Source organism: Silene latifolia, chromosome 7 (assembly GCF_048544455.1).
Source record: "Silene latifolia isolate original U9 population chromosome 7, ASM4854445v1, whole genome shotgun sequence".
NCBI classification, from domain to species: domain Eukaryota; kingdom Viridiplantae; phylum Streptophyta; class Magnoliopsida; order Caryophyllales; family Caryophyllaceae; genus Silene; species Silene latifolia.
Genome location: NC_133532.1, coordinates 120,704,233 through 120,718,953, shown reverse-complemented (window position 1 = coordinate 120,718,953; position 14,721 = coordinate 120,704,233). Strand labels below are relative to the sequence as shown.

The window sequence follows — 14,721 nt, the reverse complement described above, 5'->3', positions numbered from 1 at the left end:
CCAATGTGTTTTATTTTATTATTATTATTATTATTATTATTATTATTATTATTATTATTATTATTATTATTATTATTATTATTATTATTATTATTATTATTATATTTTCGGTACTGAGAGAATCCACAACCGCTATCTTTGGTGCGTACTAGGTAAACCCTCAAGTATACGTGATTCAGTGAGATTTTGATAGATGATAATTTGATTATGGGACTTTGGCGTTTTTATCCGATTCGGTCCACGAGCCATTGTATACTTGTATCAACCGTAAAATTTTCATATACGCATTTTACTCTTTCACATACACTTTTTACGATTTTACCCTTGTCATTTTTATCATCTCCACTACCAAAAACGAAAACAATTATCCACTCTTTTCCTCCTCACCCACCGGCCTATCCTCCTTCCGACCTAATAACCTCCATGTTCCGATGCCCTCTATCTCGGACTTCGGACCACGCAATTGTGTCAGTTGTATGGTATAAATCGTTAACTTATGTATAGTAATAAGTATAGCAATCATCGATTACATGTTATTTCTCAATTGGAGTTTTGCGGCGATTGATTAGGGCTCTTGACTGAGTACAATCATCGATTTCATGTTGTTATGTCCATTGTGCCGTCATTAATTAAGCAAATTCATTTTGTACACTATGCCGCCATTAATTAAGCAAATAGTGTGATACATTGTCTTACAATTTTTATCTGATAGTGGAGAACCTCACAAATAATATTAATAATTTTTCTATGCAAGTAAATTACTTTTATGAATTAAGAAATTAGGATCCATCCTTCGAGTACTTGAGTAATTAGATTAAGTTTTAGGAAAAATGTTTGATATCAGAGTGAATTTGTTTACGTTTTGGTTAAGAGGAGTATTAGATGAAAATTTAATGAAAAAATGTATGTAAAAAAATAAAATCCGTGAAAAAATAATTCTGTTCATAAAAGATGAGTTCACATTTGATTATTCAATGCACCAAATAAATCAATACAAATCTAGTATTTACCCATTTTGATGATTGTGTTTCAATTCAAGAAAATACACATTTGGTTACCCATCTTTGTAGTTTGTAAACATATCAAATTTGATCAAAGAGATTACTAAGATCTTCCCCTATTGACCAAATTATAATCAACGATCGTATGTAAAACCTTATTTTCAAATGCTTTAATATGAGTTCGGGAATCTACATAGTATAAAAACTGAGTTTTTTTAAGCTTTTTAATTGACCGAGAGAATGAGAGATTTTAGGAAAACATGCATTTGTTTTGTTAGTGGTGGACCCCATTTGAAAAAAGAAATTAATTAATTTCTTTTCTTCGCCCTCCGCACTTTAAATTTTAAGAAATTATTTCACAATACCCAAAAAATCTACTTTTAATTTTGTACAAATTTAAGTCAACAAATAAAATTAACTTGCAAAAGGAAAATCGATTTTTGAATAGAAATAATATAATGTGATTTCAGATTATGTATAACTAGTATGGGTGCCCGGCTTCGCCCGGGCTACCTTTATTTAGCATTAAAATATATTTTCAATTAACTAAAACTACTTTAAAGTTGTCTAACTCATAAATTTTTATCATTAATATATTTTTTTATGATACGGAGTATATCTTAAAATTACAATGAAATAAATTATGAGACAAATTCACTACTCCCACTATTAATATTTTTACTTAAATCGATTACTTAGGTAATTTTCCATATATACTTCCTTTTGTTCTTAGAATTGTTAACTTTTATTACATTTGTTATTATTACTTTTACTTTCAGTACTTCTGTCGTAATTATTGTTACTTTCACTAATTGTACATTAATATTGATAATTTCACTGCTCCCGTTGTTACTTCTGTTACTTTCATAATTTCACTATTCAAATGAGTGATTACTACCATATTACTATATCTAATGTTACTACAATTTTTTTTACTACTAACATAATTACTTTTATTCTTTAAGTATCCAATGAGTGATTTACATATATGCATTAAATATATTAAATACATGCATTAAATTAATTAATTCAAAATAATTATGTAATATTATATTTTTTTGGAAATCTAGCTTGATTTATTTACTTTTTAATAGTTTCCAAAATATAATATACTTATATCATATTTGTTTATGTTAAAATAATTAACATCTTTATACTAATTAATACCATAAGTGGGACATGTTTATTTCAAGGAAAAATCACCATATTCCGATGTTCTCTAAATTTATATTTCAACCAAAACGATATAATATTTACATTGAAGTCCTTTGTTCAGGTCCATCGCACAGTTCTATTGATTTAAAACTATATAGTATAATTAATTTGTATAGATTTATTTAATTACATTGAAATCCCTTGGTTTCTGGAATTAATATATAGTATTGATTGATTGATATATATTTTACAATTTTTTAAGTAATTTTACTCTTCAATCTGTCCAGAGTAATGTATTTTTTATATTTAGCTTAGTATATTTATGAATGTGATGTTTACTCTACTCTTTTCACGTTTTTTAGTAAAATTCATTATTAAAAATACCCATGCATTTTTTGCACGGGATTAAAACTAGTATAAGGTAAACTCAAGTTACTAATTTACAAAGTTACTAAATCCTTATTTCTTTCCACGCATTGTCAATAACTTTTTTAATCACGATCGCCAATTTTTTTTTTCTTATTGATCGTATATGAATGACAATTTTATTAAGCAATTGTAACAAACTAATAACCCCATTAATTTCTTATGGTACGATGTATAAAGGTTGGAGTAGTTGTTTCCCCATACTAAATTAATTTATATACTCCGTATATTGTCGTCCATATCATTATATCAAATACTTTTTTTCGCCCCCACTTTTTTTTCTCAAATTCGTACACACATTTGACCATTTTTTAATGCCAAATTTTTAATGTTTCTTGAAACAAAGCATTCTTATTATTATTTTTTTGAAACTCCAAAGGTATTAATATCCTTGCTTAGAGAGTGAACGCAATAATCATCTTCTATATTGTTAATTTATTTTCTCCTTTTATTCCACAATCTCCTCTTTTTTTCTTATAAATTATTTATTTCCTTTCATAAAAAAATAATTACATGATCCTTCACCTTTTAAGTTTTTAGTCAAAATAATTCCCACCTTAAAAACCATAATTCAATATAAATATAAGAAAATCCTACAGAATTAAAATCCTCAGAAAACGAGTGTGAGTGATATAAGAAGATATTATTATTTCCATCCATGGATAATAATAATATTAATAATAAAAATAAGTCAAGAAAAGAAAAGAAAAAACAAGAAATGCAAAAGGTTGCATTTTACAAATTATTTAGTTTTTGTGATAAATTAGATACATTGTTGATGATAGTAGGAGGTGTAGCTGCAATATGTAATGGCCTTGCTACACCAATTATGACTATTATTTTGAGTAAAGTTATTAAATCTTTTGGACGTTCAAATGTTGATACACTTGTTCATGACATCTCTAAGGTATGTTATTTCTTGAAATTTTTCTTACATTTTTCTATTTATATCGATTACTCGTATATCACAAATTGTTGTAGAAGGTGCCATATACAAGATTACAAGAATTTCTGTAAACTTGGTTTTTTGTTACCACATTTTTATTTATTTTCGTAATCATTTTTTTTATTCTATTTTATTCGATATAAGTATTAAGTGCAAAGTTGCCTTACGAAAAATCAATTGATATTTAGGAGTCGTTTGGTTGCATGCAAGAATTTCCATTGCCTCGAATTAGAAAATGTTGTTTGGTTGTATTACTTGTATATAGGAATTGCAATTCATGTAGGCATTCCTACTTACTTAAGGGGTCTAGGTAAACAACTTCCTCCATTATGAAGGAATTAGAATTCATGGGAAGTTCCAATTCATGTGAATTGGGGTAACTAAACAAGTTACCTATTTTACAATTCACATGAATTGTACTTCCTGTGTTTTTTAGTGAGTAACCAAACGACCCTTAATTCAAGTTGAATACTCAGTATAAAATAGTCTACATACTTTCGTTTTTTTTAATTACTAACTTAAATAAGTCAAGCATGACAAGTTAAGATTCCCCGTTAGAAGGGAAAATATTATGTATATAATACTGTAAATTGCAAATTTTTTGTTTTAGAGGGCTTTTTTCCGTCTGAAGCTTCAAACAAACAACTTGTGTTACAGGCTTAAATAACGCTTATGTAACTTGTTTTTCGATAGCACAAAATCTCATTTGTGACGACACGTATGCGTTATTTTGGAGTGACGGATACCATTTTCCCTTACAAATAACCCAATTAGAGGAGAGAAGGAAGCACATGGGAGTGCCCCCACCTTGTCCCCCCTATCCGTTTTGTGAATGACATTATCCGTCACTTGATCCGACCCGTCTTCAGCAAGACTAATTGTTTTAATAATGGTCACATTTAGCTATTACAAAATTCCGTTTTATTGCTTCAAATCAAAATTGAATAAATTGAAGTTTGTTTTAAACCAGACTGCAATTCATCAAAATAAATGAAGGATTGTAACTGTGAGAAATCTTTAGAGCATCCACAATAGTAAGCTAGTTACTACTAGCTTACCTTTGCCACATAAGATTTTCAAGCTAGAATATTTGTAAGCTACAAACTACTATAATGGTAAGCTACTAGCTTAGTGTTGTGACTTAAATTTACATATCTCAACTACCTTCCACAACACTCTTTTAATTAATACATTTACTTATTTTACCTAGAAAATAAAAATTAAAAATATTTAAGTGTTGTTTTAATTGATAGATTTTTTCTTGTAGGCCCATTTGAACTATTAGCTTCATGGAGCTAGTAGCTCAATTTAAGCTAATACTTGTAAAAAGTGCTTCAATTGTTAGCAAGTAGTTTGAAATCCTTGAATCCATTTTTGAAATAATGGTCAAAAATAAAATATTTGTCGTTTTGGGTCGATTTTGAAAATATTTGTCAAAATGGTGTCCACGTAGGCTCGGGATTTCTGGACCTAAAACACGCAACTACCAATGGCGTGTTTATAATGGGTAGGGAAAGAAACTTCATTAAAAAATGGACTAAAACAAACACGCCATTGGGAATGGCGGGTTTCGGAGGAGAAACACGCCATCCCCTATGGCGTGTCCTATGTAATTTTTTTTTTTTTTTTTTTTTTTATGTTTAGTCAGTTGAGGAAAAAAATTGTTGTAAAGACATGTTACTACTAATGTCGTGTTTCCTTCACAAAACACGCCATTAGTAGTGGCGTGTTTCAGGTCTAGAAATCCCGAGCCTACGTGGACACCATTTTGACAAATATTTTCAAAACGACCCAAAACGACAAATATTTTATTTTTGACCATTATTTCAAAAATGAACTCCAAATCCTTTTGCTTAACCACATATGATCTAACTAGACACGTCAAATTAATGTCAAAAATACAAACAAGAGAGATAATGACAGCCACTTCTTCACCATCGCGAAAACTTGAAGGTGAATTATTATTATTATCTTGAATGTTTTTATCATCTTTTGAATTGATTTGATACAATAGTATACTAATACTAGTATGTTGTTTGAAAGATCAACTTAATGATTTGTTCATCTTCAATTTACTTCTGGTAATTTGATTTGTTACTGTTTTACGTGAATTTTGTTTTATTCTTAATTGCCCATCACCTGTTCGATGAAATGCTCGAACAAGTGATACTCTCCTATAGCAGAACAAACCTATCTCATCGTTTCGGATGTTATTGAACTATGTCAATTTGACCCACATGGAAAATAAAAGTCGGATATAAATGTCCCGAATTGGTCATAAAGTCAACGATTTTGTTGGTCTCGCATCATAAGTAGTTTTTAAATAGCGAATGCTGACCTTCCAATGTTGCAATATATACCGGCTTTTGTTACAAAAGTTCTTGTATGAGACGGTCTTACAATACTACAAAACCTGAACATATGTCTTGTTTCTGACATTTTTAATTGATACGGACTTTTATGATGTTAGTACCCATTTGACTAAATGTGGGATTTTTGAATTATAATGGATGAAATAACATGTTTATTCTTGATTATGAACAAATAAGATATGTAATTGAAATGAAGCATTGGTACGCTTAGTTACCCAGGGACAATATTCGATGTTCAATATTCAGAAATGGAACGATTAATTTGCGAATAAATCCAAAGTGAAAAGGGTGCAATATAAATGATGAGATGAAGGGAGTATTTCAATGTACCTATGTTTAAGTTTCAGTTCAACTTTGATTTTCTCAACATCAACTGATTATGAATTTATGATTATTAATGTAATTTGGTGATGACAAGTTTTCTGGTTTTTGTTATGTGTGGCTGCAGCTCTCCATTCTGTTTTTGTACCTGGCGATATATACTGGCGTAGCCTGCTTCCTCCGTAAGTTGTTACATATGTTACTACGACACCATCCACCTGCTTACATAACATATGAAATCTTCACTCTGTTGGTTGTTAAAGTAGTTAACACCAACAATCATATGAAACCGGTACTCAGTTCCCTGTGACTGACACCAGGTTAACATGGAACTATGATCCATCAACCCGGATAATTGAAACAGATCATTTAGTTTAGTATTTCAGTTGTTATTTCTTTGTGCGGCTTTCATGCTAGGTTACTGTGACGTTTCCCTTTAGCAGTGTACTCTGAGATGCTCCTACATCCGACTCTTACATACAAGTCGGTTTGGCATAGCTCTTATATGACATGCACTGATGCACCTACATCCGACTCTTACAACCAAGTCAGAGTGATACCGCTCTTTTATGAATTAGTGATCTTAGTTCTTTCAATCTGCATCTATTAGCGAGTACTATACAGTGATACAGCGTAAGCAAGTGCAAAAACTTAATAGATGATATCGTATGGAACAGAGGTAACATGTTGGATGGTAACCGGAGAAAGGCAATCAGCAAGAATTCGAGGCCTTTACTTGAAGACAATCCTAAGACAAGATATCAGCTTTTTCGACACCGAAATATCAACTGGAGAGATCATTGGCAGGATGTCAGGAGACACTGTTCTTATTCAGGATGCCATGGGTGAAAAGGTTAATTTCTTCTATCTAACTTTTTTAGCACGTATAGATTATAGATGTTCTAAACCTGTGTTACATGGCATTGGCTACTTTGTATAGTGTGAGTGTGCCGAACACGGGCTGTGGAAATGTTACATGTGTTTTGGCCCACCATGAATTGTCTCAGACATATTTGTATGCTATCTTCACTTTCTGCATTATGTTTTTTGCAGGTAGGCAAGTTCATTCAGTTAATGGCAATAGTTGTTGGTGGGTTTGTAGTAGGGTTCGTAAGAGGGTGGCGTTTAGCCGTGGTTATATTGGCATGCATTCCTGCCCTTGTAATAGCTGGTGGTGTTATGGCAATGTTATTAACGAAAATGGCTAGTCGCACCCAAATAGCCTATGCAGATGCCGGTAACATTGTCGACCAGACTGTTACTGCTATCAGGACGGTAAGTCGCTATTGATTCATACATAAAATTACCTGACAAATAATTACCATTGCTAAAATAGTTTGAAACACGAATATTACCTTTCAGCATATTTGTTATAAGTAGTATGTAAAGATAGGAATCCGGTTATACGGTTAACATAGGAATTTCGAATATCTCACTTAATAACCCAAAAAACATTGGGTAAAGGATTATTAATTTACTCACTTCAAGCATCAACAAACCAAAAAAAATAACCTGATTAGCTTATTTTCTGTGCCCTAGGTTGCATCATTTACCGGAGAAAAGGATGCAATAAAAAAATATGATGACAAGCTTAAAGTTGCATACAAAGCTACTGCAACTCAAGGGCTGGCCTCAGGCATAGGGCGAGGTGTATTATTGATGATACTTTCAATCAGTTATGCTGTAGCTGTATGGTACGGAAGCAGATTGATTCTCCGGAAAGGTTACACTGGTGATCAAGTCATCAATGTACTTATGGCCATGATGAACAGTGGGTAGTAAGTATTCTTGTATTACAAAAACTTGTATAAGACCATTGCGATTTCTTGTTATATTTCACTACTAGGTTATAAATGTGACCTATCGGGATTATTTTGGTCACGCGATGCTTTATATTGCCAAAGGTTCCTAATAAATAGTGACCTTGATTTCTTGAATATGTGGCTCCGCCACTGCAGCTCACTCGGACAAACATCTCCATGTGTAAATGCATTTGCATCAGGCCAAGCAGCAGCATACAAGATGTTTGAGACAATAAAACGGACACCAGATATAGATGCCTCAAACAATGAAGGGATCACAAAGGAAGATATTAGAGGTGATATTGAGCTAAAAGATGTGTTTTTTAGATACCCTGCTAGGCCAGAAGTGCAGATATTTGCTGGGTTTTCTTTGCAAATTCCTAGTGGAACAACTGCAGCTCTTGTTGGTCAGAGTGGAAGTGGGAAATCGACAGTAATTAGTCTCATAGAACGATTCTATGACCCCGAGTCTGGAGAAGTTCTCATAGATGGAGTCGATTTGAAGAAATATAGATTATCTTGGATTAGGCAAATGATTGGACTAGTCAGTCAGGAGCCAGTTCTCTTCACAACTACAATTAAAGATAACATTACTTATGGAAAAGCGAGTGCCACTGATCAGGAAATCAGGACTGCCATTCAGCTTGCAAATGCTGCTAAATTCATTGACAAACTTCCCAAGGTATGTAGGACCTAATTGTAATGATCATGCATGCTGAGGAAACACTACCGAATGATTAGTTATGGTTAAGATGCTACGAGGTTTATGGTTTCTGGGTTAGATTCAACTTGAATTTAATAAAAGTCATCCCGAAGCTTTTCTTCCAAAATGTTACCAAAATGAGATGTTCAAGGTTTTCGTTATTTTTATGTAGAGGAAAAATTAAATGCCATTTCGAGCTAGTTGTTTTGCTCGGACTCTCTCGATTTGAAAAGTCTCTGGTTGGGTAAAGTCTGCTCACGTCTATGTCTGTGTATATCTGCATGGGTGTAACATCACGTTTGATCTTGCTCTAGTCCATTGTTGTCGGACATTTTACGTGCTACTTTGTGCCATGAACTTTCATGCTCTTTTATCTTTTTCTAGCATTACTTCGTCATTTCTCATCTTAGTGGAAGTGTGGAACTATGTTTATTAGGCTTTGCAAGACTTGAACTAATCAGAAAAATCTACATGGGTGTCTCAAATTGTAGGGTCTTGACACAATGGTTGGAGATCGAGGAACTCAGCTTTCGGGTGGTCAAAAACAACGGATAGCCATTGCTCGAGCTATTCTAAAAAACCCGAGAATCCTCCTCCTAGACGAGGCAACCAGTGCCCTAGATGCTGAATCTGAGCGCATTGTGCAGGATGCACTTGACAAAATCATGATAAGCAGAACAACAGTCATTGTTGCTCATCGTTTAACCACCATTAAGAATGCTGATTTAATCGCAGTTGTTCATCAAGGAAAAATTGTGGAGAAAGGTAATACGACAACTCATTTTTTCTTATCCCTGCTTTAATTTTTGGTACCATAACTTGATTAATTCGTCAACCACAAATTTTCAAATGGGACTATCTTGCAAAAAAAACTATTGTGAGACCGTTTGTACGCAGTAATAACCCATTAATTCCTTGAATTCGAGTTTTATTAATTATCTCTCTCAAAATTTGTCTGACAGTAACATTGTACCTGTGAATTGTAACCAGGTAGTCATGATCAATTGATAAGAGACCCAGAAGGGAGCTACTCACAATTAGTGCGGCTTCAAGAGGGGGCGAAGGAGAAAGAAGCCATCAAAAGAACAGTGAGCAGATCAAGTAGCCAAAAACTGAACATAAGGAAATCAGACAGCAGGGGATCATCAAGTAGCAGACATTCATTTTCCATCAGCTTTAGAGATGTTGGTCCTGTTGATATTCAGGAGACGACTGAAGGAGAAGATCTTGATGATTATGAGGAACACAAAAATCGTAATGATATTTTTGAAGAAAAAGAGGAGAATCGGCGGAACATTTCAATGAGACGCTTAGCGTGTTTGAATAAGCCAGAAGTTCCCATTTTATTGCTTGGAAGTCTTGCTGCATCAACACATGGGGTCATGTATCCTATGTTCGGGTTCACGTTGTCTTCGGTGATTAAAACTTTATATGAACCACCACATTTGCTTCATGAACATTCAAGAAAGTGGGTTTTAGTCTACTTGAGTTTAGGCATTATTAGTATCTTCATCATACCCTTCCAAAATTTCTTGTTTGGAGTTGCCGGAGGGAGACTTATTCGAAGGATACGATTTTTATGTTTTGAAAAGATTGTGCACCAAGAAGTTAAATGGTTCGATCACTCTGCAAATTCAAGGTATTATTATTTCTTACAAGTTATTATGATGCTCATTGTTTTCCAGTTTTTTTTTGGCTTTGGAATGTACAACAGTATCACCCATGCCTCAATGGCTTCCGGAATTGGCGGAGTTGTAGCCTTTGGCTCCATTGAATAGGGAACATTGGCTTTGGCATGGCACGATGACATAGAATGGCTCGCTCAACTACGTGCGCTTTTTACGATACAAAACAATCTCTTAGCGTTTTCACAAGGCCCCTTTTAGCTTGCCATAAATAGCAAGTGCATGAGCCTTTTAGTTATAGGTTTAATACTGTTGTCATACTGTGATGATGCATGTATTTGTTCCAAGCAATCTTCAAAATATTTTTGCGCTCTTATATTCCTTACTCTGACATTAGTGGAGCCATTGGAGCGAGATTATCTACTGATGCTGCAAATGTCCGGAGCTTGGTTGGGGATCAACTGGCTCTAGCTGTACAGAATATTGCAACAATAACTGGTGGTTTTGTAATTGCTTTCGCTTCTAATTGGTTGCTGACACTCATCGTTATAGCAGTGATGCCATTTATTTTCGCTCAAGGGTATTTTCAGGGAAAATTTAGGACGGGACTCAGTGGAGATGCTAAGGTCAGTTTGTCTCAGTCCATACCAAAGAATAATACGCCTATGGCTCCATTTAGAAAATCTCAACATTTGAAAAAAAATCTGGTTACACATTTTCTCATGAAATGCTGGCAATATATACCTGTGTCCCAGAAGTCATTACAGGTCTGAAACTTAGATGCGTACACATACTCGATACTCGTATCTTTGTTCAAGTAAAAAGTTCTTGACTTGATTCCAAACCCGCTCCTCAAAATTATCTCTATGGCTCCTACAGTCCTACACCACTAACACACTACCTGAAAATTGAAATTACTAACGAGTAAGTTGAATGTGCAATGCAGGTGATGTATGAAGAAGCAAGTCAAGTTGCAAGTGATGCAGTAGGGAGCATCAGAACAGTGGCATCCTTTTGTGCAGAGGAAAAAGTGGTGGAGCTTTATAACAAGAAATGCGAGGGGCCTGTGAAAAGTGGTGTTCGTTTGGGACTTATTAGTGGTCTCGGCTTTGGTTTCTCCTTCTTTGCTCTCTACTGCACAAATGCCTTTGTCTACTACATTGGTGCTGTCTTTATTCACCATGGCAAAGCTACTTTTGGGGAGGTTTTCAGGGTAACTACTGTCTTCAGTTTTGCTGGCAATATTTCTGCTTTCCTTCTCTTCTGTTTTCCGTTCTCGCTTGAGCAAAAGACTCGCTGTGAAAGATTGGAAATGTTGTGTTGTAGGTTTTCTATGCATTAACCATCACAGCAGTGGGTTTATCACAAAGCAGCAGCATGGCTATGGACAGGACCAAGGCCAAAGACTCAGCCGTCTCTGTCTTCAAGATTCTCGATAGTAAATCTGGTATTGACTCCAAAAGTGATGAGGCAACAACATTGGAAAGTGTAAGAGGAAACATTGAGCTCAGCCATGTTAGCTTCCGATATCCAACCCGGCCTGATATTCAGATCTTCAGAGACTTAAGCTTGTTCATTCCTTCTAAAAAGGTATATATCTCTGTGTAGTTGTTTTTCGACGGTAAAACTTTATTATTCCTGATCCTAAAATAGAACCTAAACTAACAAGGAAATCAAATTCGCTTCACCCTGTGGCGTTCTATCAGTTCCAAGTTAGAAAAACGCCGTGTACTGAATATGAGTTTTATATTTCAGACTATAGCGCTTGTAGGAGAAAGCGGTTGTGGAAAGTCCACAGTCATCAGCATGATTGAGAGGTTTTACGACCCTGACAAAGGACGAGTTTTACTAGACGGAGTTGAACTCCAAAAATTCAAGCTAAGCTGGCTAAGGCAACAAATGGGATTAGTAGGCCAAGAGCCTATTCTTTTCAACGAGACAATCCGGTCCAACATTGCCTACGGCAAACAGGGAGACGCAACTGAAAATGAGATCATTGAGGCAGCAAAATCAGCAAATGCTCATAACTTCATATCAGCACTTCCCCAAGGATATGACACGTCAGTCGGTGAGAGAGGAGTACAATTGTCCGGAGGGCAAAAACAAAGGATAGCCATCGCAAGGGCGATAATTAAGAACCCTAGGATCTTGCTTCTTGATGAAGCAACCAGTGCACTTGATGCCGAGTCAGAGCGAGTAGTGCAGGATGCTTTGGATAGTGTGATGGTTGACCGGACGACTGTCATTGTAGCTCACCGGTTGACGACTATCAAGAATGCTGATATAATTGCTGTTGTGAAGAACGGGGTGGTCGCTGAGAAAGGGAAACATGATGAGCTGATGAGGATAAAAGATGGAGCTTATGCTTCTTTAGTTGCTCTTCATGATAGTGTGTCGTCCTAAAGATTTGGCTTAGCTGCTTCGGGTAATCAGATGACAAAGTAATCTTTTTTAAATATAGTTTTTATAGTTGGGAGTCTCGGAATACCATGACTCTGTTTGAAACTAATGAACAGTATTTGTCAAAAAAAAAACTAATGAACAGTAAATCAATCAATATATATATATATAGGGGCTGGTTCAGGTACGAACTGGGTTACGGTGCGAACCGTACGAACTAGCTTCAACCCAATTTTTTTTTTTTAGATACACTTTATTTCCTTACCAGATACACCTCTTATTCAGATACATTTTAATATTTTATAACATATGTAGATACACTTTTTTCGCACTAAAATTCTAGATCACTTTTACACTTTTTTAACACTAATTTTTTTAAGAGTTTTAAGACTAACTCCGAGATACATCTTATACTATTTGTGGATACATTTTATATTATTAGCGAATACACTTTGTGGAAATTGTTACAAGTTTTAACACTAACTCTCGGATACGTTTTATATTTTTTGCGGATACTTTTTTGCGGATACATTTTATATTTTTTGCGGATACACATTATAATACTTCCGGATACACATCGTATTAATACCAGATACGCATGGTTATACTGCCGGATAAACATGTATCCCGTATTAATAAGGTGTGTATCTGGTTGATATTTTGTGTATCCACTGCCCACCATCACCACTGCCTCCATCACCGCCACCACTGCCACACACACCCACCACCAGCTCCCCCACCACCACCGCCACTGCCCCCACCACCACGCCCCACCATCACCAACCAAACCACCATGAATCCGCTGACCAACACTACACCTACTTCCACCGCCACCTCTAAGCACCCCTGACCAACACCGCCACCTCCAGGCACCCCTGACCAACACCACGGTCAACCTTGACGCTGACAAAACCACCATAGATCACCACCGAGACTCACACCACCACAACCAAACGACTTCACGACCACCGAGACTCACACCGGTGATACTATTTACAATATCAGGGAACGAAAGCGACATCACCTAAGCAACACCAGGCACGACGACAACGACATCATGCCACCACCATAGTCACCAGACAACGCCGCTCGCCACCATGAGCATCACTGCAATCGTTTCCAGCCAACGAAATTGTTTTCTTACTCAAAATCTTCCAATTAACTCAGTAAGGCGATTAAAATTATGAAATTCTAATTCATTTTAAGTAGATCTGTGTTTCGAAATTTTGAAAACCAAATCGAAATTTTGTTTTCTTACTCAAAATCGTTTTCACACCTCAATATCTCGAAAATAGCGCACGATTGTGGGACAGAATATATAGATCTGAGATTACAATAACAAACCTTTACAGAATATATCGAATAATTGAGATCTAAAACGCCAAAATACCTTCCATTCTATAGTTGAGTTTTCAGGATAATGAGACGCCATTATTACGATTATTTTTTCTAAAATCAATTTCATTTTCTTTAGATCTAAGATTAAAATTACAAAATTTTTGGAATAAGAAGAGGTAGCTGAAGAAGTAATGGTGTTTTGCCGGCGACGTTGATAACGAAGCTCCGACGATTATATGGTAGTGGTGGTTAGAGATGTGAGTTGTGGGCTTGACGTTGATAACCATGAATCCGCTGACCAACACTACACCTACTTCCACCGCCACCTCTAAGCACCCCTGACCAACACCGCCACCTCCAGGCACCCCTGACCAACACCACGGTCAACCTTGACGCTGACAAAACCACCATAGATCACCACCGAGACTCACACCACCACAACCAAACGACTTCACGACCACCGAGACTCACACCGGTGATACTATTTACAATATCAGGGAACGAAAGCGACATCACCGGCAACACCAGACGACGACAACGACATCATGCCACCACCATAGTCACCAGACAACGCCGCTCGCCACCATGAGCATCACTGCAATCGTTTCCAGCCAACGAAATTGTTTTCTTAC

At 35.5% G+C, this 14,721-nt stretch overlaps 1 protein-coding gene across 4 annotated transcripts; it reads left to right on the top strand.

Moving 5' to 3' along the window:
• The first annotated feature begins 3,276 nt into the window (after window positions 1-3,276).
• Window positions 3,277-12,860, top strand: LOC141592803 (ABC transporter B family member 9-like). Of its 4 annotated transcripts, XM_074413632.1 has the most exons (13): window positions 4,503-4,562; window positions 5,405-5,481; window positions 6,349-6,403; window positions 6,899-7,074; window positions 7,275-7,496; window positions 7,761-7,999; window positions 8,180-8,705; window positions 9,218-9,491; window positions 9,717-10,365; window positions 10,749-10,977; window positions 11,298-11,564; window positions 11,678-11,941; window positions 12,107-12,860. In XM_074413632.1, exons 4-13 carry the CDS (start codon window positions 6,913-6,915, stop codon window positions 12,752-12,754), a joined length of 3,480 nt encoding a protein of 1,159 aa, XP_074269733.1. In that variant the 5' UTR covers window positions 4,503-4,562; window positions 5,405-5,481; window positions 6,349-6,403; window positions 6,899-6,912; the 3' UTR covers window positions 12,755-12,860. The 4 variants fall into 4 exon arrangements, with proteins under 4 accessions (XP_074269736.1, XP_074269733.1, XP_074269734.1 ...); XM_074413635.1 differs by lacking the exons at window positions 4,503-4,562; window positions 5,405-5,481 and adding an exon at window positions 3,277-3,489; XM_074413633.1 differs by lacking the exons at window positions 4,503-4,562; window positions 5,405-5,481 and adding an exon at window positions 5,556-5,609.
• Window positions 12,861-14,721: the final 1,861 nt, after the last annotated feature.